Below are 20,000 nucleotides of genomic sequence, written 5' to 3' on the forward strand. Positions count from 1 at the left end.
CATAAAAAAAAGCAAATCTCACCCAGGATGGAGTTCACCTCGCCGCTCACTGGAAGAGAAAGAATTCATCACTGTTTATTAATGTCACACAGGGTATAATTGATTACAGTTAGAAAATGATCAGCTGGAGTGTAAAGCTGCAGGAGAAACCAGCTCTCTCTGAAGGTCTGAGTGCAGAGAGCCACACTGAGTGAGATCTCAGTGAGCTGACCTGAGTTATAGGATGACGAGTCTCCTTGGAACGGGCAGTCAGTCAGAGATCCAGCTTTAGCAACGCTGCCCCCTAAAGCCATCATGAGGGACACCAAAGCCCCCTGAAACAAAGAAGAAGAGAAAGTGTGGAACAGAGCAAGAACTGTGAGGGAACCGTTCCCTTCATTTATCAAAATGTGTTCCTCACTCTCACGTTGAAGCTCAGACGCAGTTAAACTGGCAGAGGGCTGTAATTAGCACGCCCTTTAATTGGGTTTTTTCCTCATGTGAAGTGCAGACACTGACGAATGTTCCACTGGCGGTGCTGCCCATCACTGCTTTATTCACTCTCCTCTGTGCTCGTCCCCGTGCTGGCTCATGCACAAAGGCCCTTTCAGATGGGATTTATTTCTCTGAGGGAGGTGGAGTGATTTTAATATTACCTGCCCCACTTAGTGATTTTAATCCAGAGTTTATGCGACTCATTTTTCACCCCCTCTTTCACAAATAATTACCTCCTGCTTTTTCAGCAAACTGGCTGCTCGTCAGGTAATTTAAACCCTGTTCTTCTACTTCACAGTAAAAGTCTCATCTGTATTTCCACAGCCTGAAGCAGTGTCTTCAAAAATCCAGTTTAGTCCAACCAGCAGTTACCCCTGACACATCCTTCTATTTCAAAAACACTCATAATATTTCCTTAATCACTGAACAGATCGTTAATTTTCTGCTGCTCCAACCTGGAGTCGGGCGTAAGTCTTCTGCCCGTGTCTAATCTCCACCATCTCCACCTCTCTGGGCAGGGGAACCAGCGGCGGCAGGCCCTGGCTGGAGTCAGCCAGTCGGCAGTCAACATACAGCTCCATGTTGATGTTGTTACGCTGCAGGCCACCGACTCTCAGGATGATGGAGTGAGTCCGTCCATCAGCCAGGTTAGCGTTCTGCATGTTCACGGTGTGGACCTTCCCGTCAGCTTTGACGTAACGAACCAGGACTGAAGAACCAGAAGAACATGGACGGTAGAACAAAAGATAGTAAAAGAAAGGAGAGGAGAGAGAAGTCGCAGTTGGAGCAGAAATAGATGGAGTAGAAGAAGAGGAGAAAAAAATGAACAGTTTGACGTTTGGTTTAAATGCATCATGATCACAAACACGGCATCAGGTATTTTATAGACTTACATATAAAGCATAGCTCTGTTTTTATAGGGTTTATATTAAGATAACGCAGAGCCGCTGGTTAGAGATTATAGATGACCACCTTGTAATTTGCAGTTTGATCTAACAGTGGCAGTATTAAGTCATTGCAACAACACCTATAATTAGACACAATAATGATACAGAAGTATCATGAAGGTTTAGTGTTAAGCGGCATTTTCTGTCACATGTCAGAGAACCAAGTCGGCCAGATTTTATTTTCATATATTACCTGCTGTAGTGCCATTTGTGGCAGCATTTTGAGTTGCTATATGTCAATACAGCCATTATATCCCAGATGTTAATAATATGTTTGCATTAAGTCCATAGTAACTACATAAATTACAAAACAAAGTGCAATAAACTAGGTTTATATTTAGTTGCATGAAATATTTTCCAAACACTGGAAATTTATTTTGAGTGTCTTTACATTTTTGAGATGCACCAATTTTTATAAACTGCAGGAAAAATGAAAATAAATAATTTGTGAACATTTTGCAAAAAAAAGCATCAAAATAAACTATTTCCAACAACAGTGCAGTTTAAGTCCTGAGCCTCCAACAAAATGACACAGACAGGCCAACATGACTCACAAACACCAGCAAACCTTCGAAAGGCCCCGCAGGGAAAAACTATGTTTCCCGCAAAAATGACATCACTTCCGGTTTTGGCAAGTGAGGGCGGTCGTGCGATAGCTTGCGCTGACGTTTATTCCAACGTTGATCGGCTCGGCAAAGCGTGTTTCTCGATTATAATGTTTTTGTTGTTTCCAGCGCTTTTTATGCGGTTTTTAAAAAAAGACATTTCTGGAAGGAAACTGTGACCTGAGACAAGCTGAATGCGTGTTGCTTAAGTACGCTCCTCCGGTTTCATATGCAAAAAAATTAATTATTGCGCTAGCTTATGTGGCTGCAATTCTAACGGGATTTAGAAATAGTTACACAAATGGGCTTTAACCTCCTGGACATCACATTTTGGGTTATTTAGACCAAAAAACTCAATTTTGCTCTACAAGGGCCTGATATCCACTTACAAGAACATTATCCTGCTACTGTTCTATCAAATATTTTAAATGAATATCCTCATATGTGGCTCTTAATAAGGTAAAAATCTGGTAATTCTTTGTTTTTACATTCATCAGGTCCCAATCAGCCCAAATATCAAAGAGAAATTAAAAATGCTGCTGTGGGAGAGTTCGGGTCTCAGGAGGTTATAGAGGACAGCTCTGCAGATGAGAACAAACCTGAGAGATGTTGATGAAAGAAAAATAGAACTCATCGATATTAGACTGCAGTACTGAGCAAATATTAATCCAGTCTTTAACTCCTATCTGTCTTCTACACAGAAAGTGTTACTAAGATACAAATAAGAAAGTTATTTATGAGGGTCAACAGGAGGAAATCATCCACAGCTTACTCATAAAGACAGGAACTGCCCATGCTCTAATTTCTAAATGCTTTTGTTTGAAAGTGTTTTGTAGGCGATCAGGGCAACGGTTCCGTGGATGAGAAAATGGAAGAAGCGTAACGGAAAAAATTAAAAAGAATAAACAGTCTGAAGGAGCGGATGGCTGGCAGCTCGCAGCAGCAGGAAGAAGGAGCTCTGCTGACCAATAAAAACATGAGAAGCACCAAGAAAATAAAACTACCAGGATAAAATAACTGTGGTGGCGTAAAGATAAAAGTTATAGTTGTATCTTATTTCTCTGTCCCACAGAGCTGCGCTCAGTTCAACATAAATTACTGTCACCAGAGAACCCAGTGCAGATTCATCCGCTGCTGGAAATAGTCCCATTATTGGCCTATTTTCAAGGCGAGGAGGCTCTCTGGAAAATTTGTGTGGATCATATTCAGACTAAAGCATTTTGAGACAGCTAAATCACGAGGTCAAAGGTCGGCCTAAGCCAAAACACAAACACAGAGTAGTTTATGAAACATGGAGTCTGATTACAGCAATCATGTAGTTAGAGCAGCTGCAGGCTGAACTCGCAGTCTGTCATTATCAGGATGAAGAAGATTATAAAACGACAACAGAACCAGATTCCTGTGCCGGCCCGGCGGAGACCAGCTGATCAGACCAGACTGCACCCGCCCAGCACAGAGCCACGTGAACGTCATTCAGAGCTGAACCATCAGAGCGCAGTGTTCAGTTTCAGCTTCATTAAACATCATTGAGCTCGGCGTGATTACCAGCTCTGTAATCAGCCACCGTCTCAGTTCTGCAGGACTCAGAGTTTCCACAGATCTTCAGTCTGTCAGGCTCAGCTGTGTGTTTGATGTGGCAGACATGCGTGGAGTCTGCAGGTTAAATGTGTCACTCAGTGGAAACGTCACATCTTAGTGTCTGCATCTTTACAGCCCATGTGCTCCTGGACCAGCTGATGTATTTTATTTGCCACTTGTGGGAAAACTACATCAGAATGTATCAATAGGTTCATATTTGATTTTTTGACAACAGATTTTTCCTCCATGTCTAACTGTCAGTGGACAATCTGTGAGAAATTTCTGCTGTTCAACCTTTATGACAGGTAAGAAGGAGACGCTGCACCTCGAGTGGACGTAGATGGTGACGTAGTCCTGAAGTTATATACATTTTCATCTATAGCAAAGACAAGAGGGCGTGCAAGAGACTGATGTCACAAACTGAAACCTGAGAGAGCGGCCTGTGCAGAACCAGAAATTCCAATACATTCAATTCAATTTTATTCACACAGTGCCAGATCACAAAGTCGCCTCAAGGTGCTTTATATTGTAAGGTAGACCCTACAATAACATACAGGGAAAACCCAACAATCATATGACCCCCTGTGAGCAGCACTTTGGCGACAGTGGGAAGGAAAAACTCCCTTTTAACAGGAAGAAACCTCCAGCAGAGCCAGGCTCAGGGAGGGGCGGGGCCATCTGCTGTGATTGGTTGGGGTGAGAGAAGGAAGACAGGATAAAGACATGCTGTGGAAGAAACAGATGAACAAACAAGTGTGACGGAAAACTCTGTGCCCTTTCTGATGAGCTGTTTAGGTCAGAGTCTGACTCTGGGGAACTCCAGGCCTCGAGAGCCGGTGTCCTGCAGCTTTTAACTCATTCACTGCCAGCCATTTTCAAATCAGGTAACTCCCCACTGCCAGGGTTTTTGAGCATTTTTACTCATTTTTGAAGAGCCACAGAAAACTGTGTGTTATGATCATATAAACGCTGAACCTACCAAAATGAAGAACAGACTCTCTTCTTTCATCCAAAAAAAAAAAAGCTTGTTTCTACCATTTTCCATTCTTTAGTAATCAGCTGTAGAAGAGAGGTGGGTTCCACCAAAAATGCCTGTTTTGACCAAAAAAAGGGAGAAAACGAGCTTTTTGTGAAAAATACATTTCAAGCAGAAAAGTGCCTTTGACACTAATATTTCTTGCTTTGTGACACCTCTAACATATAAAATAGTTTTTCACTTCTATAAAACAGAAATAACACTGAGAAAGGTTATGTTTTATCAAAACAATTTATTTACAAATATATGAAAAAATAAAATTCACTGACAAGCTGCCCGAGGTTGTATTCTGGCCCCTCCCATTGAAAAACGAAATTGACGTCTATAAACGTCAATGGCAGTGAATGAGTTAATATCACCCTGGGCCAACACACCTGAATTACATGATTAGTTCACTACCAGGCCTCCGGAGGACTTCAAGACATGTTGAGGAGGTCATTTAGCCGTTTAAATCAGCTGTGTTGGATCAAGGGCACATCTAAAACCTGCAGGACACCGGCCCCCGAGGCCTGGAGTTCCCCACCCCTGGAGCACAGGAAATTAAAGTGTAGTTTAACCTGTGGAATATTAAAGACTGCTTTTGTCCCCAGATTGTTCAGTGTCTCTCTGGTGAGTGGAGTGTGCAGGATGATTGGTGGAAACGGTGTGAATAACTCTAACAAGCCTGTCATAACGGTTTTTACTTCCTCCATCATCATCATCAGCTGAATGATTTTAATGAAACATCTTCAACAACAACTAAAACCTTTGCAGTGACCATCACACCTCCTGAAGAACCCCACAGAGTCTCGGGATTCCTCAGTGATCTGTGGAACCTCCTTACTGCTCCACGGTACGGTGCGTTACTCTCCAGGGCCCTGTGGGTTCAAAGGTAAAATAAAACGTTTCTGTCAGATGTCACAGAAACACTGTGGACCAGCTGCTAAGCTAAAGACGCCACATTTCCTTCCTTTCTTTCCTTGTCCTGAACCTGCTACGTCGACCCTCTTGGTGAGGTGTTTCCTCTCAGTGAAGTATTCGAACCGCAGCCTTCATGCTTTCATGGAAAGCTTTTACAGCTCTGCTGTTTCATTTCAACAAAATCCATCCTGACACTTTTGGGATCTGTGGAAAGTTTAAGATTTCCAGCAGAGTTTAAAATAAAGAGGATTTGGATGGTGTTTGGATCAGAGCTGGAGTCAGATGAGGGTGAGCTGCTACACATCCACCAACCTTTGTTGATCTTCCCCATGATGGCGACCTCCAGGTACTTCCTGTTGTCCTGCTTGCTGTAGATGCCCAGCAGAACTCCTCCGAGCTTTGCCGGCAGCCTGAACGTGGACACCACGTAGATGTCACTGAGTGCGCTCAGACCACCAGACAGCTTCTCCACCGCTGCAACGCTCTGCTTCGAGTCCTGCAGACCCAACACGTCGATCACTGAGGAGCAGGAAAGAGTGCACACAAGTGTTTCGTTAACACGAGAGTCCGTTAGCTCAGAAACCTCAAAGAGAAAAAAGCTGAACTGGTTTTTGACTCCTGTTCAGATTTCATCAGAGACACCGTGAGACAAATCTGACACTCAAAGGACTCACACAGGAATTGAACCACTGCCCCAAACAGCCAATCAACGGCCAAACTGGAAATTAGAAATCATGTTGTAGTGACAGCTGTGGACAAAGACCCACCGTGTGATCGCAGAGATATCTCTGTACTGATTATCTTAGCAAAGATGCAGAGAAGAATCCTGTTTTACTTTCTCGTCACTACTAATTAATCCACATGTCACAGAAATGTAACTTGTATAAAAAGATAACCAACAACAACAACCATAAGTAAAGAATGACACAATAAAAACATCTGGTTATAACAGGCATCAAAACTAAGAAATAAAGCGGATGAGGGAATTCGCTCATTTCCAGATGTTTTCGATTTGTTGAGAAAGTCGTCAAATAGAAGAACTTTTTTCTTTTTATTACATTCAACACCAGGGCAGATGTTTGGCAAGTCTCTTTTGTTTTGATCGTCGACAACATGAAACGCGTTAGGTTTTGGTCTCAGTTTCAGAACCTTTACATACAATCAGCACACTTTTAACATCTGGAAAAGTGCCGGGCGGCGTCAGGTCGATGCCAAAGCCTGGCAGCATATTTTAAGACGTTCTGTCGTGACGTAGAAACAGATACTGCCTCGAAATGATTGATGCTAAGGCTGAAAGTTCAACACTAAAAATCATAAACTCTGTGATCGCCTGCTGAGCTGTCCAAGGTACACGCCGCCTCTCTCTCCAGCCAGCTGGGATCAGCTCCTGCCCTCAGGACGCTCTCCAGAATAAAGCAGACATAACTGAAGGATAAATGGAAATCATTTAGAAAGATGTAGGAGACCCACCGTCGCCCCCATTTTCCTTAAAGACCATCTTTATTGGTTTCTTCTTCATTTTTTTTATTAGAATCATATGAGGATCTGAGCATCTAACAGCTAATATCTGACTTTCTTGTGACCTTTGCACGTTTAAATTAGACTCCAAGTCACAACAATACTGAGTTAAAGCTTCCTTTTTAACATCTGAAACTTCCTGCAATCACTCAACTGCTCAGACTGCAAAACGAGACAACAGATGCATTTCTGCACCTCAGCTGGATTTGTACAGACGCATGAAGGTGGTTTACATCTCCCCTCTTGTTCTCACTGGGTGTCTCTAATTGTTGCTCCTCCCACTGTGGATTTAACAGTGATGATTTCAAACACACCAGAAAATTCTGGTCGAGGATCACATGAGTCAGAGCGGCTGCTGCGGTTTAATGTCACCGAGACAAATAGATGAGATTCCTCTGGGAGCTAAAATATTGTCTGAACATCGCAAAGGATGCAAGAATATTGTTCTTTAATACTTGACTCAAAGAAAAAACCTCGCCTGATCTAAGATAAATGGAACCTGTGCTCCATGAATGCTCTTTCGTGACAAATAAAAATACAAAAGTTAACCCGTATCCTTACACAGAATAGGCGTGGTTCAGGAGTACCTAAGAAATCTCTACCCTGAGTGAGCTGCATACAAAACCGATTAGGGACCACCAATGCAGGAACACAAAAGTGAAGCTGCTCAGCAGAACGGCTCTTTCCAAGCAGCTACGGTCTGATGACAGAAGGCGAGATAGAGATCAATCAGGGCAAGGGCCGGCTTGCCTTGACTGACACTAATCAGCACACAGAGCAGAGCAGTGTGCGAGGTGCTGTCGGCTGCTGATACATGAACCGACGCAGCAAACTTCAACGTGCAGCTTCCAGGTTTTTATTGTGAAACTAAGCTACGTTGGTGAGCTCGACTCAGGAAGTTTCTGATCAGTCCATCTGCTGAACACAAACACCACAGAGGAAGAACAACACAGACAGCTGATAATCCTGCCGCCCCTCCACCCTCACACCAGCCAGGATGTCTTAGTCCAATAATAACAGATGACTCCTGATGTTTTAAAACAAACCCCAACAATCTTCAAACTGGAGACTAGTGTAGCACCTGAACCTCCGCAGAAAGAGGAGTCAGCTCCATGCAGCCCGCAGGAGGGGGCTCAGACCATAAACATCTGGCTGGAACCAGTTTAAGCTCAATTTACTGGTTTCACAAAGGTGGCTCAGTGTTAGACACAGTAACAGGTCAGAGCATCACGCAGACACAGCTGACGCTAAAACTGATCCCAGTGCAGAGGCTTTAAAACGCAGAAGAGTCGTGAAACCAGCAGGCGACCCCACAGTGGCCACGCCCACCTTTCAGTCTGCAGACTTAACACTTGGTCCTAAATAAAGTCACTCCTGCAAACGTTAAACACCTTTTCTCAGATCACTTGACTGAGTACAGTTTCTTTTTGATAGTTTGTTGGTCGTTTCTTAAAAGCAACAGAATCTCTGCCTCGCCTCCAAAACCCTGTTTTCCATGTTTTAATGGTAATAAAGTATTTGTTAATAAAATGAAAGATTTAAAGATGATCTCTGTCTGCACTGGGCTTACGTCACAGAAAATGAATCCTTAGCAGACGGGGAACCCCTTTCAAGTCCTCGCTTTTAGTCCAAATCTCTTGCAGCTGTTTTCCAGAAGATAAAATTGAAAAGATTAAAAAAAATGTTGTTGGAAACCCAGAAAGTTACTATAAACAATCCCAAAGTGGAAGAAAGCAGTGAAAGCGCTGACACACTGAGGAAGCTTTCTTCTCATCAGATTGTTTTAAACACTTGAAAAATAGGAGCAGTGATCCTGCTGATCTATAACATCTGTTCCTCTTTATTAGGCCACTGTGAAGATGGTCTCTCAGCCCAGAGTCAGCAGAGGTCCGCACCTCAGTCCTGAACTCCTTGCTCGGTTTTTATTTGGTGTCTGTGTCTGTGTCTGTGTTTCTCTTTAGTCTGAGTGAATCTGTCCTCACAAAAAAATAAAATCATTACAATTCACCCCAATATGCAGCTGCTGTGTTTTATGTAACATTCATCGGTGAGCAGCAGCTGCTGTCACTGTGGATTACACAGCATGTGCAATATGGACACCTTTTGTGTTCTTTAATGTTTTCTGTATTATTCCAAAAAGGACTTTGGAAAGTTAGGTATGATTAAAAATCTGGATCTCTAAGACCACAGACTGTATGTAGAAGATGGACATGGCTGCCATGACATCATCCACTGGTTTTGGACTCCACATTTTAAAGGTTCAGTGTTAGTGACTTAGAAACGACCTCATTCAGTTATCAGCTAGTGCTAGCTGGCTCCCTTTGCCAGCTGGCTGCATCACTATTTATTACTATAATGGACTAATAACGCACTCAGCAGGACTGGAGTCTTTAGCAGGCACTGATGTTATTATCAGACTATTATTCAGATAACTAAACGCTCCATCATGGACGTGAGGCCTGAGGTGAGACCTTCGTCAGCTTCCACCTGCTGTTCAAACTTCCTCAGCAGCACACTTTGTTTCACAGAAACAGCATCCTGAGCCGAACACGTCCTCGGGATGTTTTAGACCATCTCACTCTGTCTCCGGGACTGGAAATCCAAACTAAAATATCCAGGTTGTGCATCCATAATCACCTTTTCACTGCCTTACTAAAATTTCTGACTTCAGGTGATCGACTGATATCTGATACAGTCTCAAGAACTTTTATTAAAGAAATAAAACATTTTAATTTGAGTAATTCATGAGTATAGATTAGTTTTTAATAGGTTTAAGAACAGAAAGGGAGATTTTACACCACCTGGTTAGAAGGTGTAATAATGAAAAGCTTATTAATACATTTAATATAAATGTAGAACACATTTACCTTTTTTCCATAAAATCGTAAGACCAACACTAAAACAGTATCAGTAATGATTTATTTGTTATTAATAAACCCGTTTGCTATGAACTCATAACCTGAAAGCTGGTCGTGCAATATTAGTAACACAAACCTGGTATTAACATTAATAAACACCATTTATTAAAGAGCAGTTTTTCAATGTATTTGCTAAGTTTGCTAAAACTGTAATATGAAAACTGGTAACGTGTAGCGTTGAAACAATATTAGTAACGTGCTCGGAGTTAATAAAATCAGCAGCTATAGTTAATGTGTCACTACGAAGTGTACTAAAGCAGTACTTCAGTGCAGTACTCGAGGATTACAACTACTTCCCATCCCGTTTTACTCGGTTTCAGTTACAGCATCAGCTGCAGGTTGGTTCGGTTCTCTGACCTTGGACGTCCGGTCCGTCCGGGACTCCCGCAGCGAGCTGAGCGCCGATGAGTGACAGCAGAACCGGGACACACCAACCCATGCTGGACCTCAAAGAACCGGCTCTGGAAACTTTAAACCGGAGATCCCGGAGGTACAGAAACCCGTGCAGGTCCCACGCGATGCTGGACTTGGGGGAACCGAAGGAGAACCCGAGGAGCTCTCCAAAGAAGGTCGGAGAAGCTGGAGGACGGAGAGGGGAGCAGGGGCAGTTTCAGCCAGGAGGAAGGAGCAAGAGGACCGAGAGAGCAGGCTGTATCCACACCGACGAACAGCAGCGGTGAGCGGTGAGGAGAGGAGCCGAAGCACCGCAGGACAAACCGAGCAACTGACGGGCGGGTTCACGAGCACAGCTGGAAACTGCTGCTGGCGCGCGCTCAAGTCGTGCGCGCGACCCGAGAGCAACAATAACAATAAAAGAAAATCAAATTAATTCAACTTTAAAAACAACAACAAAGTAAAAACAGAGAAAGGAAGTTTTTTTCATAGGTTAAAGTTTTCTTATCTTGAAGTGAAACATCTGCACTTCACTTTTTTGGATAACAAACAGAGAAGCAGCTCGGATCAGATTACATAACAGCGAATAAGGGGTCGAGAATCAGTTTAGTGCCTGATGGCTGCAGCTGTGAGGGCAGTAAACAGATCACTCCTCCATCCATCACAGCAGGTCAGAGGTCAGGTGTCAGAGGTCAGGAGCTGCCTCCCAGGAGCTCTGATGTCCGTACCACCTTTGTGTTCTGGGACCCTCATTCAGTCCTGCAGGGGGCCAGCTGAGGGTCCAGGGCCAGACTGTGACACCCCCGGGTGCAGGGTCCTTGTGTGAGTTCAGAAAATAATTTACAAGAAGAATTAGAAGAAAAACGTCCGGAAGTTCAGGAAGTGGACCTCTGTTGAATCCTTTTGGATGGCTAATGGAACTAGCTGAAAAAACACACATGGCATGCTGTGCGATACGTCCCACGTGTTTGTACTTCAGTGTCCATACGGATTTTATTAGCCTGATACTGCAGTGATTTGCAATTTAATTCAATTATATTTATACAGCGCCAAATCACAAGTCAGCTTAAGGTTCTTTATATTGTAACATAAAGACCCTACAATAGTACACACAGAGAAAAACCCAACAATCGTATGACCCCCTGTGAGAAAGCACTTTGGCGACAGTGGGAAGGAAAAACTCCCTTTTAACAGGAAGAAACCTCCAGCAGAACCAGGCTCAGGGAGGGGCGGTTGGGGGATCGTCTTTACAGGCTGAGACCTCAGTCTAAAGTCTGTGTGTGATCTCCAGCGATGGGCAGTAATGCATTACTGTAATCCGATTACTTTTTCAAGTAACAAGTAATGTAAGGGATTACTATTGCAAAAAAAGTAATTTGATTACTGTTACTTTCCCGTAAGCAAGCTGCGTTATGATGACATTATTTTATTTTATATGCAGGAAATAGGTTTAAATGTTAAACAATTTCTTCAAGTCAAAGACTGTTGAATATAATTTATTTTCTGCTTGATGCATAAAATTAAAAGTTTAAAAGTAATTAAACAAGTTTTAAAAAGAGGCTTTCCATTTGATTCAATTTTATATGACGATTAGGCATAAAAATTAGAATTGGGCTGAAAGGTCTGTTGCTTTATTACGTATTCAGGTTGTGTATCATGTTTTTAAAAAGTAACTAAGTAACTAATTACTTTTGATCAGCAAAAAATGTAAGTAATCAGTAAAGCAACTGGATTACTTTTTTGAAGAAGTAATCAGTAATTAGTTACTAATTACTTTTTTAAGCTGTCTGAACTAAATTGTTTGGTTGGTGGGTGGGCGTGTCTTAGATGGGCAGGCTCTACTGAAGGATTCATGTGTGAAGAATTACTCAAGGCCAAGCTGGCACAGACTGAGAGGCATCAAGAGGTCGCAGGGCCCTGCAGCCAAACAAACACACATGAAAACATCCATGGATTCATGATTTTAATGTTTCTAAAGTCCTCATCATAAACATGACTGAACATGAAGCGCTGGAGGTTTCCAGGCTCCCGTCCTGATGTAAAGGAGAGAAGCGAACTTCAGTGAAAACGTAACGTGGGAGTGATTCTCGATGAAATCAGCAACACAAAGAAGGCGAGCTCTCGGTTTCTGCTGCGGTCCTCCCTGCATGCCTCCTCTCACGCTTTCAGACTGTTTGTTTCTGACTCCAGCACGTTGCCATGGAAACTCGTGTTTAACAGCAGGTGAGGGGAGGAAGGAAACGCCACCTCTCCACCTCCAGACCTCCGGCTCCTTTTTGCCTCCTCAGTCTGAAGCAGAAGTGTGTGAGGAGTGAAAAAGTGTCACACAGAGTTTGTAATTCTGTCTTAACTGCGTCTGGAGAAAGAATCCAGCTCCTCAAACTGCTTCCAGATCAGCTCATTAAGCCCAGCAGAGCAGGGGGGGGGGGGCACGCACGTTAACAGCACGCAGCACAGAAGCCAGGCCAGGATTCCTGTGAGGTGGCGTCATGTGCAGCTGTACGTCCCCGGGGTCCAGACCCGGTCAGGATGGGTGGAGTCTCGGGGCGGAGGGGTGGCTCAAAAACATTCATTTCTATTATCCTGACATGTGGATGTTGTCTGCTGTTGTTTCATTGTCCAGTTTACGGTAAAATCACCTCTCGTGACCTCTCGTTTCAGTCAGAGTGAGTCCAGATGATTCTTACTTCTCATTTTCAGCAACATGTTTTCATTCCTAAACTAGTAGAGTGGCTTAGCATGATTACCAGCTCAAACAATAATCCTTATTTATCTTACAGCGCACTGTGGAAACTTTATTCTGACTGGCTCAGAAGATTTGAACAGAAGCGAGAAGGGAGCATACTTGATCAAATAAACATCACGTTGTATTAAATAAGACCTTAAATTGCTGTTGGAGATAACAAACTCCATCAGAGGTCACGGAAATGAGCGGAAGAGTCACCGTGCTGTCGTGGAACCAAGACGGTGAAGCTCGGGTTCGGATTTGGGAACGAATCCATGTGTGTGAATGAGACAGAAGCAGGGAAGGAGAGACAGAGGAGTTTAAAATACCTGGGCTCCAAAGCAACAGACAGCACACAAGAGAGGTGAAGAGGAGTGGGTGGAGACGGGAGCCGTTTATTGTGACAGGATAGTTTAAAGATGGAGGCAAGACCTGCTGTGATGTATCGTTTGGAGACGCCGGAGGCCGAACTGAAGACGTTCATGAGCGGGATGGACGGGATTAGAAATGAGCGCGTGCAGAGGAGGGAGGCGGGGATGGAGCTTTCAGGCAGGAAGAGAAGAGCATGGATGAAGGAGGACATGCAGAAGCATGACAGAGGAGGATGCTGGGATAGGAGGAGATGGAGGCAGATGATCTGCTGTGGCGCCCCCTACAGCGAGCAACCAGAAGAAAAAGTAGTAGTTGGTGACTGGAACCACGCTGGAAATGTGGTAATTTGGACCAAAATCAATGAAACTCCAGGTTGAAAGCCGGTAGAATTCCAGCATGAATAACAACTGGTAACGAGTCGTTGTTATATGTGCTGGTTTAGGCGCTCTTCTGCTTCTGTGCACCTCCCCTCTGTCATTCGCTGATAACTTCCACAGATGAAGTGAAGGCAGCTGCTGGTGACTTTGATTATATGGAGAAAAAAAATCATTTAAGCCACAAAACAACAAATGAACCCAAATAAGCTTTGTTTGAATCCTCCATGAGTACGGAGCCATCCGTCTGCATTTAAAGCTTTATTCTCTTGTGTCGTCGTCACATGAAACTTACGCTGAAACATGTTCAGAACAAAGATGCATCAGTAGTGAACGCTGTCAACATTTCTTCTCCTTTTGCTTCATATTATGTTGAAAATAAAACAGAACACATGAAAACTAAACAAAACCATGTGACTCCACTTTTCCTTTAATTCATTTCTGTACATACACCAGCACCAAACTCCACTTCCTGTCCACAGAGGCTCGTTTGTGTCGATAAATTATTTTTTCATTTGATAAACTTCACACTGACGCTTCCTGTTTGGTCAGATGGACCCAAACTTTGTCTAACTGCACCTGGATCTTATCCTGAACATTTTCACTGCTGTCCGCGGAGTCCCACGGCGGCCTCGGCCCGTCGTCCTCAGCCGTCTCCTTCGTCCTCGTGGTCGTGATGGGAGCCGATGTCCTGCAGGTCCGGCGGCTCCTCCAGCGCCTCGTGATGGGCGTGCTGGATTGACACCATGCCTGTCAGGAGGGCGTAGCTCAGCATGGCGCCCAGAGCCACCAGAGCAGACAGGAACTGCTTCCTCCGCTTGTTGGGAACGTGGTCGAAGTCTCCGCCTTCAGAGTGGGGGGAAGTCTTCTGACTGAAGCTCTCTGAACCAAAAAACAACAACGGGGAGAATGTCAGCCGTGTTTCTACTGTGTTTCTACTCTAGGCGGTTTCTGCTCGCTCACGGTGGCTTCGCTAACCGCAGCGTGAAACACTACATCACAGCTGCTGGTGCACTTTGGTGCCATTTTGGCTCATCGTGCACATTCTGACTTTTTCTGCCTCGGTTGGGGTGGAAATACGAGTGTGCGGACCGGGTCTGCTGCCGTATCAATGCAGGGATTCCCACAGGACACATAAGGAAATCACCGCAGCAGTTGGAAACGAGAATTCCTGTGGAAAACTTTGCTTCTCGTCTTCCTATCGAAGAGGCGAAGCGCTTCATTTCTTTCCTGAGCTGTGATCATCCAGCAGCTCCAGAGAGCCCGGCGCGCTTCGAGCACCAGTTTGAACACTAATGTCAGAGTTTCCAGGAGCAATAAACAAAATGTCAACCACAACAACGTGTCAATGTCACATTACTGAAGCATGAGACGAAGTTGTGTAGACCATCAGGAACCGCTGCAGGTTGCATTAACACGAGCTACAATTCAAAAGCTCCCAGGATCCTTCACAGGGTTTGTGGCTATGGTTTAGGTTTAAAGCTGAACCATCAATGACAAGCACCCTGACCCTTGACCCCATGCTCTTAGAACATGTGAGTGGGCTTTTAAAAGTTGTTCTTTCAAGTGAAACACTGTAACTAAAGAAGTAAAGTAGTAGTAAAGTGCTGCGTCACAGATTTGTGGGTTGATGCTGTAGTCTCTTTACTTTAGAGCATAAAGCAGGACTGTTGTGGTGAACTGGTGCTTTATAATTAAATCTGAATTGAACTGGGAACTTTTCCACTGGTGTCCCCGCTCACACAGCAGGAAACGGTCCACACAAGACTCCGACTACTGGAAATACTCTGTGTGCTGAAATGAAAGCGAGCTGGGAGCGTTTCAGACGGTGTCAAGTTCACAACCAAAACTTTCTAAAAGGCACCAACAACAAAAATCTCTCCAATAAAACAAACATCGTCTTTGTGACAGCGCTCCGATAAGCATCCCGGGTCTTTTCCCCCTAAGTGTTACAACATGTGTGCCTGATGTCATCTTCGTTCCTCGTTAGTGATGGCAGAAGTCAAACAGCAGAAAACACGTTTCAGACTAAAATGAGACAATCTGTTTAGAGTGACGGTTTACACGATGTCACATCAATCTCAGACGGATAAACGATTCCAAAACATCTCAGAGGCAAAAAATGCTGACGGGCTTGAACTGTTGTTACTTCTCTTATTAATGGTTTCAGACATCTCGCTCTCAGAGTTTCACTTTAAAGTCTGCGAACAATTTGTCAGAAGATTAAAAGAAGAGAAGTCTGCTCTCGGACTGTTGTGTGCCTCACCTCGGCCGTCTTTGGGGAAGTAGAGCTGCAGGATGTTGGTGCAGAAGTTGGTCAGGTTGTCGAGAGACTTCAGATGCTGTTGTAGTTTCCCATTGGGCAGTTTGCACTTCAGGATGGGCGCCAGGTGACCAAACACATAGGCATCGAGAGAGGAAGGCCTGCAGGGAGAAAAGCTTATTAGGGTCAAAGTCCAATAATCTGGTGTCACCACTGCAACTCCCAGTGACAATTACTGAGTGCATCACTGTATGCAGTGCAGTAAGGTACATAAGGAGGACAGACGTGCATGAACACAGGGTGTCTACAAGAGTTTTTACCACAGTTAACATGATACACAGTGTTTTTCAAAATGATAGCCATCAATCTATCGTCTAACGTATATTTGACCTCCTTCTCCCGAACCCTCCAGCGGCCCCGGGTCTCCTCCTGGGTGGAGGTGCCTGAAACACCTCTAGAAAAGCTTTTAACTTAATGACCATCTTCAAAGTTTCCCCAGAGTAATACAAGTGCGCTGCCTGTGAGAAAAGCCAACTTCGTGTTTTCACGTTAACGTGTGGATGAACTTACGAGTCTCCAAAGAAGAATTTGTGAGAGCCGAGTCGCTGGGACAGCAGGTTCATGCACTCGGCAGCATCTCGGTACAACTGAAAACCACAAGACAGACACAGAAAGACAAAACTGGGTCAAAGCCAGAAGCTTCAGTTTATAGATCAACAATATCTGTAAAAAAGGCTCAAAAGGTGCAGGAAGTCTGGTTCTGCTAAAAAGCTGAAAACAAAAAAACTCCGGGCCAGTTTTGTCGTCTCGTGCTGGAGCTTTTGGGGCTTTTTCTGTTCCTGGTACTGGGACGGTAGAAGAGAGGCCTTAGGATACCCAGAGGTGTGTTCATATGTGGCCCTTTGTCCCACCAGACTTCACAAGATGGAAAGTCTCGAGTAGTCTAAGGAGCTTGGAAAGAAAAGCGTCTGGACTTCTTTAAGTTGCTTGAAGATGTTTCACCTCTCATCCGAGAAGCTTCTTCAGTTCTAAAGGCTCGATTACTTGCCCCCGATTCCCAACCTTTAACCTTAAATCTGCCAAGGCTACAATGGAGTCTCGAGCTGCCTGGATGTCATGCTTGTGACCTTGGTCCTCCTTGTCTGGAGTAAATTTCCTGCAGTTCATTGTTCCTCCTCTCACTGTGTACACAGCTGTTCCATTACCAGCTCCTCTGACTTAGTGCTATTGAAACCAAGCATTAAAAAGCCAAGGGCCACCATAAATTTAACTGTGAAAGCTAAAGCAAGGAACTAACATGGCCAAGGCCAAAGGTCCGTGTCCAACTCCTGTGCTGAAAGTCTGCACGGTGTGATGCCTTTTACGACCACTGAGAGCTGTTAATATCTCCACTGGACACCTCCAAAGAGAGCACATCAATTCGTTTCTTCATGCCTTAGAAACTCCTGCGACTGACTGCTGAGGTCGGGTTATACCAAACGTCTTTGGTACGGTCACTTAGAAAGGGCTTCTCAAACATGAGCGTTATAGCCTCAAGCACAGCCAAATGTTCACCAAAGTCATCAGGATTTATTTGTGTGACGTGTTTATAATCTCCAGGGGAAAAGTGTCTGACGAACTCACTTTTCTGGAGCATCCAAACACACCTCAGACTTCATCAGTGCCGACCACAAAAAATGTCGACTCTGTGCAACATTTCAGGCAGTTCTTCTACGGTTTCCCTCCAGATGACGGAAACACTCGGCAGTACATTCATATTTTACCCAGTCAGTATTTTAAAGAGCGTGACATCAAATTAATAACTGAATTATCTGGATGTTAATATTATGCTGTTGGACTGGAGGCGTGTTTTTGGCCCAGAGTTTCCATTTGCATCGGGTACTATGGACATTTAAAGGGCCGGTTCATCCAGATGACCATGTCGACGTAATGCGTAACTTCCAATAAAATGAGACTTTCTCAAACTTTGATTGAATCCATTATAAATACAGCCGCCACGCTGCTCTGCCGCCTTGATCACAGCGGGCGAAACGGGCACCGAATTTCAATTCGTGTCTGCATGAGTGCATGTGTGAAGCAAAGAGAGAAGCCCTCGAGGCTTTCAGTTACCATCTGATAGTCTACACCCACAACGATCATCGTGAAGCGGTACTGTGGTTTAAAAATCAGTTACAGGCTTGAAACGCCACCAGAGTTTCTCCTGGGATCACAAATATCCAAACTGTGATTCAGATGTTGTCCAGATCCTCTTCTTGGATGAACCATCAGACCAACTGATGCTATCACCCTCAGGCTCCATGACTGACTTTTTCCCTCTAGTTCACTCTGCTTCCTGGCATCTCTATTCCCCTTTCTGTACATACTCAAAATTCCAGCCTCACTGGTTTCTGCTTGACAAGCCAGACTACGTCTCTATGAACCATCCACCGTGACGTCTTTATCTTGGTTACGACCTGAAGGGGAGTCAAACTCAGAGGAAACAACCCTGGAAAATAGGCGACTTCGGCGATCGTTCATTCCTGAAAAGTCGACTCTGAAGGTTTCCGCACTGACAGGAACAAATTGCTTTTTAACTACCTTCCCCTGAACGCAGCGTGCCCTCTGACCTTTGTCCAAAGCGGACTGGTTGTTCTGCATGTGCACTTTTCCAACAGAAAGCTCCGCTGACAAAAAGTTTTCCTTTCAGTCTAGATTCGTTCCAACCACTTCAGCAGCCCGAACACATGGAAACGATATCTGCGTCTGAAGTGGAAAACCGCGGAGCTTCTGCATGTTCTGCTGTCACTGCAGCCGGCTGAAAGTCAGTGTTTCCTTCACAAAAGCAGGGGGTCTGGTGGACGCTCCACGGACACGGTGACCTCACTTTTTATTCTCATGCTGGAGTTTCAATTCAGGGGAAATTCGTTCACTTCTTTTATAAACACAAGGACAAAGAGAAGGCTGGGATTTATTGAGAAAGGAAGGAAGTTGGGAAAAAGAGAGCGAGGAGGAAGGGAAGAAAGAAATGCACAAGTTAGATTAGATAACAGGCTTTACGTATGTATCGAAGATGAATTTACTGCCTATAAAATGTTAAAGAATGACTTCACAGTATGGCATCTGGATCATCTTGATCTCGATCAGCTGTTTTATTCTGAAGCTGGTAAATCAGAGGAGGCTCGATCTCTTCTGACCTCCTCCCCCTCCGAGCGCTCACCTCCTTCTCCAGCTCCTCTCCGGCCTCCAGCCTCTCGTCTCCTCGCAGCAGTCGCAGTTTCTCCAGCTGTTGCCGCTGCATTCGTCCCGGCAGGAAGAAGTTCAGGGGGAACGGCATGTGCTCGGCGTACCAGCGCCGAGTCACGTCCACGTAGTTCTTTGGCTCGATCCAGAAAGCGTAAATCTGCAGAGGATTGATCCAGAGATTCAGGGACGAGCTCAGGAGAAACGCACTCTCGGTTTGTTAGCAGAGAAACTCGTCTCACCAGAGCCGGCATGAGTTTTTCCTCCATCAGAGAGATGAAGGCCAGGCTGTCGGCGCCTTCCTTGGCCGACAGGTCGTAGTCTGCATTGAACTTCTGGGAAGAAAAAAAAAAGTACATCAGGATTAAACGTCGATAAAACAGGAACAAAGAGTGGAGCAAGTTAATGATGCTCCAATGAAAGGAAAAGGAGCTCACTGCAGTCGCTTCTAAACACTTAGAATCTGTTTTTGTCAGTGATTTGTGCCTGAATGTTCAACGACTTTAAAAAACAAGAACTGGCTGCACAGTCTGAGTTTATTTACCACATCACATCTTAGCGTCCTCGTTGTCTCATATTATCTACTGCCTCCCTGAACCTCCATGAACTGAAGCTACGGCATGAAGAAGAGTTGCTCCACAACAATGTGAGACACTGATGAAGCCATGCACAAGATGA

The 20,000-nt window shown here is 44.5% G+C and overlaps 2 protein-coding genes across 3 annotated transcripts in view; both read right to left on the bottom strand.

The window, feature by feature from the left end:
* thbs3a (thrombospondin 3a) overlaps nt 1–10,958 on the bottom strand; it is a 26,946-nt gene extending 15,988 nt beyond the window's left edge. The window contains exons 1-5 of the mRNA XM_080895789.1: nt 10,334–10,958; nt 5,853–6,059; nt 930–1,183; nt 212–314; nt 23–49 (exon numbers count right to left, since the gene is read on the bottom strand). Of these exons, the coding sequence (XP_080751915.1) occupies nt 23–49; nt 212–314; nt 930–1,183; nt 5,853–6,059; nt 10,334–10,415 (673 nt within the window). The 5' untranslated portion in view covers nt 10,416–10,958. The remainder of the gene's footprint in view (nt 1–22; nt 50–211; nt 315–929; nt 1,184–5,852; nt 6,060–10,333) is intronic.
* A 3,093-nt stretch (nt 10,959–14,051) lies between these two features.
* mtx1a (metaxin 1a) overlaps nt 14,052–20,000 on the bottom strand; it is a 14,772-nt gene continuing 8,823 nt past the window's right edge. The window contains exons 4-8 of one of the 2 annotated variants that reach the window (XM_080895803.1): nt 19,565–19,654; nt 19,300–19,482; nt 16,674–16,750; nt 16,107–16,264; nt 14,052–14,722 (exon numbers count right to left, since the gene is read on the bottom strand). In XM_080895803.1, coding sequence (XP_080751929.1) covers nt 14,487–14,722; nt 16,107–16,264; nt 16,674–16,750; nt 19,300–19,482; nt 19,565–19,654 — 744 coding nt within the window. In that variant the 3' untranslated portion in view covers nt 14,052–14,486. Of the gene's footprint in view, nt 14,723–16,106; nt 16,265–16,673; nt 16,751–19,299; nt 19,483–19,564; nt 19,658–20,000 lie in introns of both variants that reach the window. The other variant, XM_080895802.1, reaches the window with a different exon arrangement.

The sequence above is a fragment of the Rhamphochromis sp. 'chilingali' genome, assembly GCF_963969265.1.
Source record: "Rhamphochromis sp. 'chilingali' genome assembly, chromosome: 11".
NCBI lineage: Eukaryota > Metazoa > Chordata > Actinopteri > Cichliformes > Cichlidae > Rhamphochromis > Rhamphochromis sp. 'chilingali'.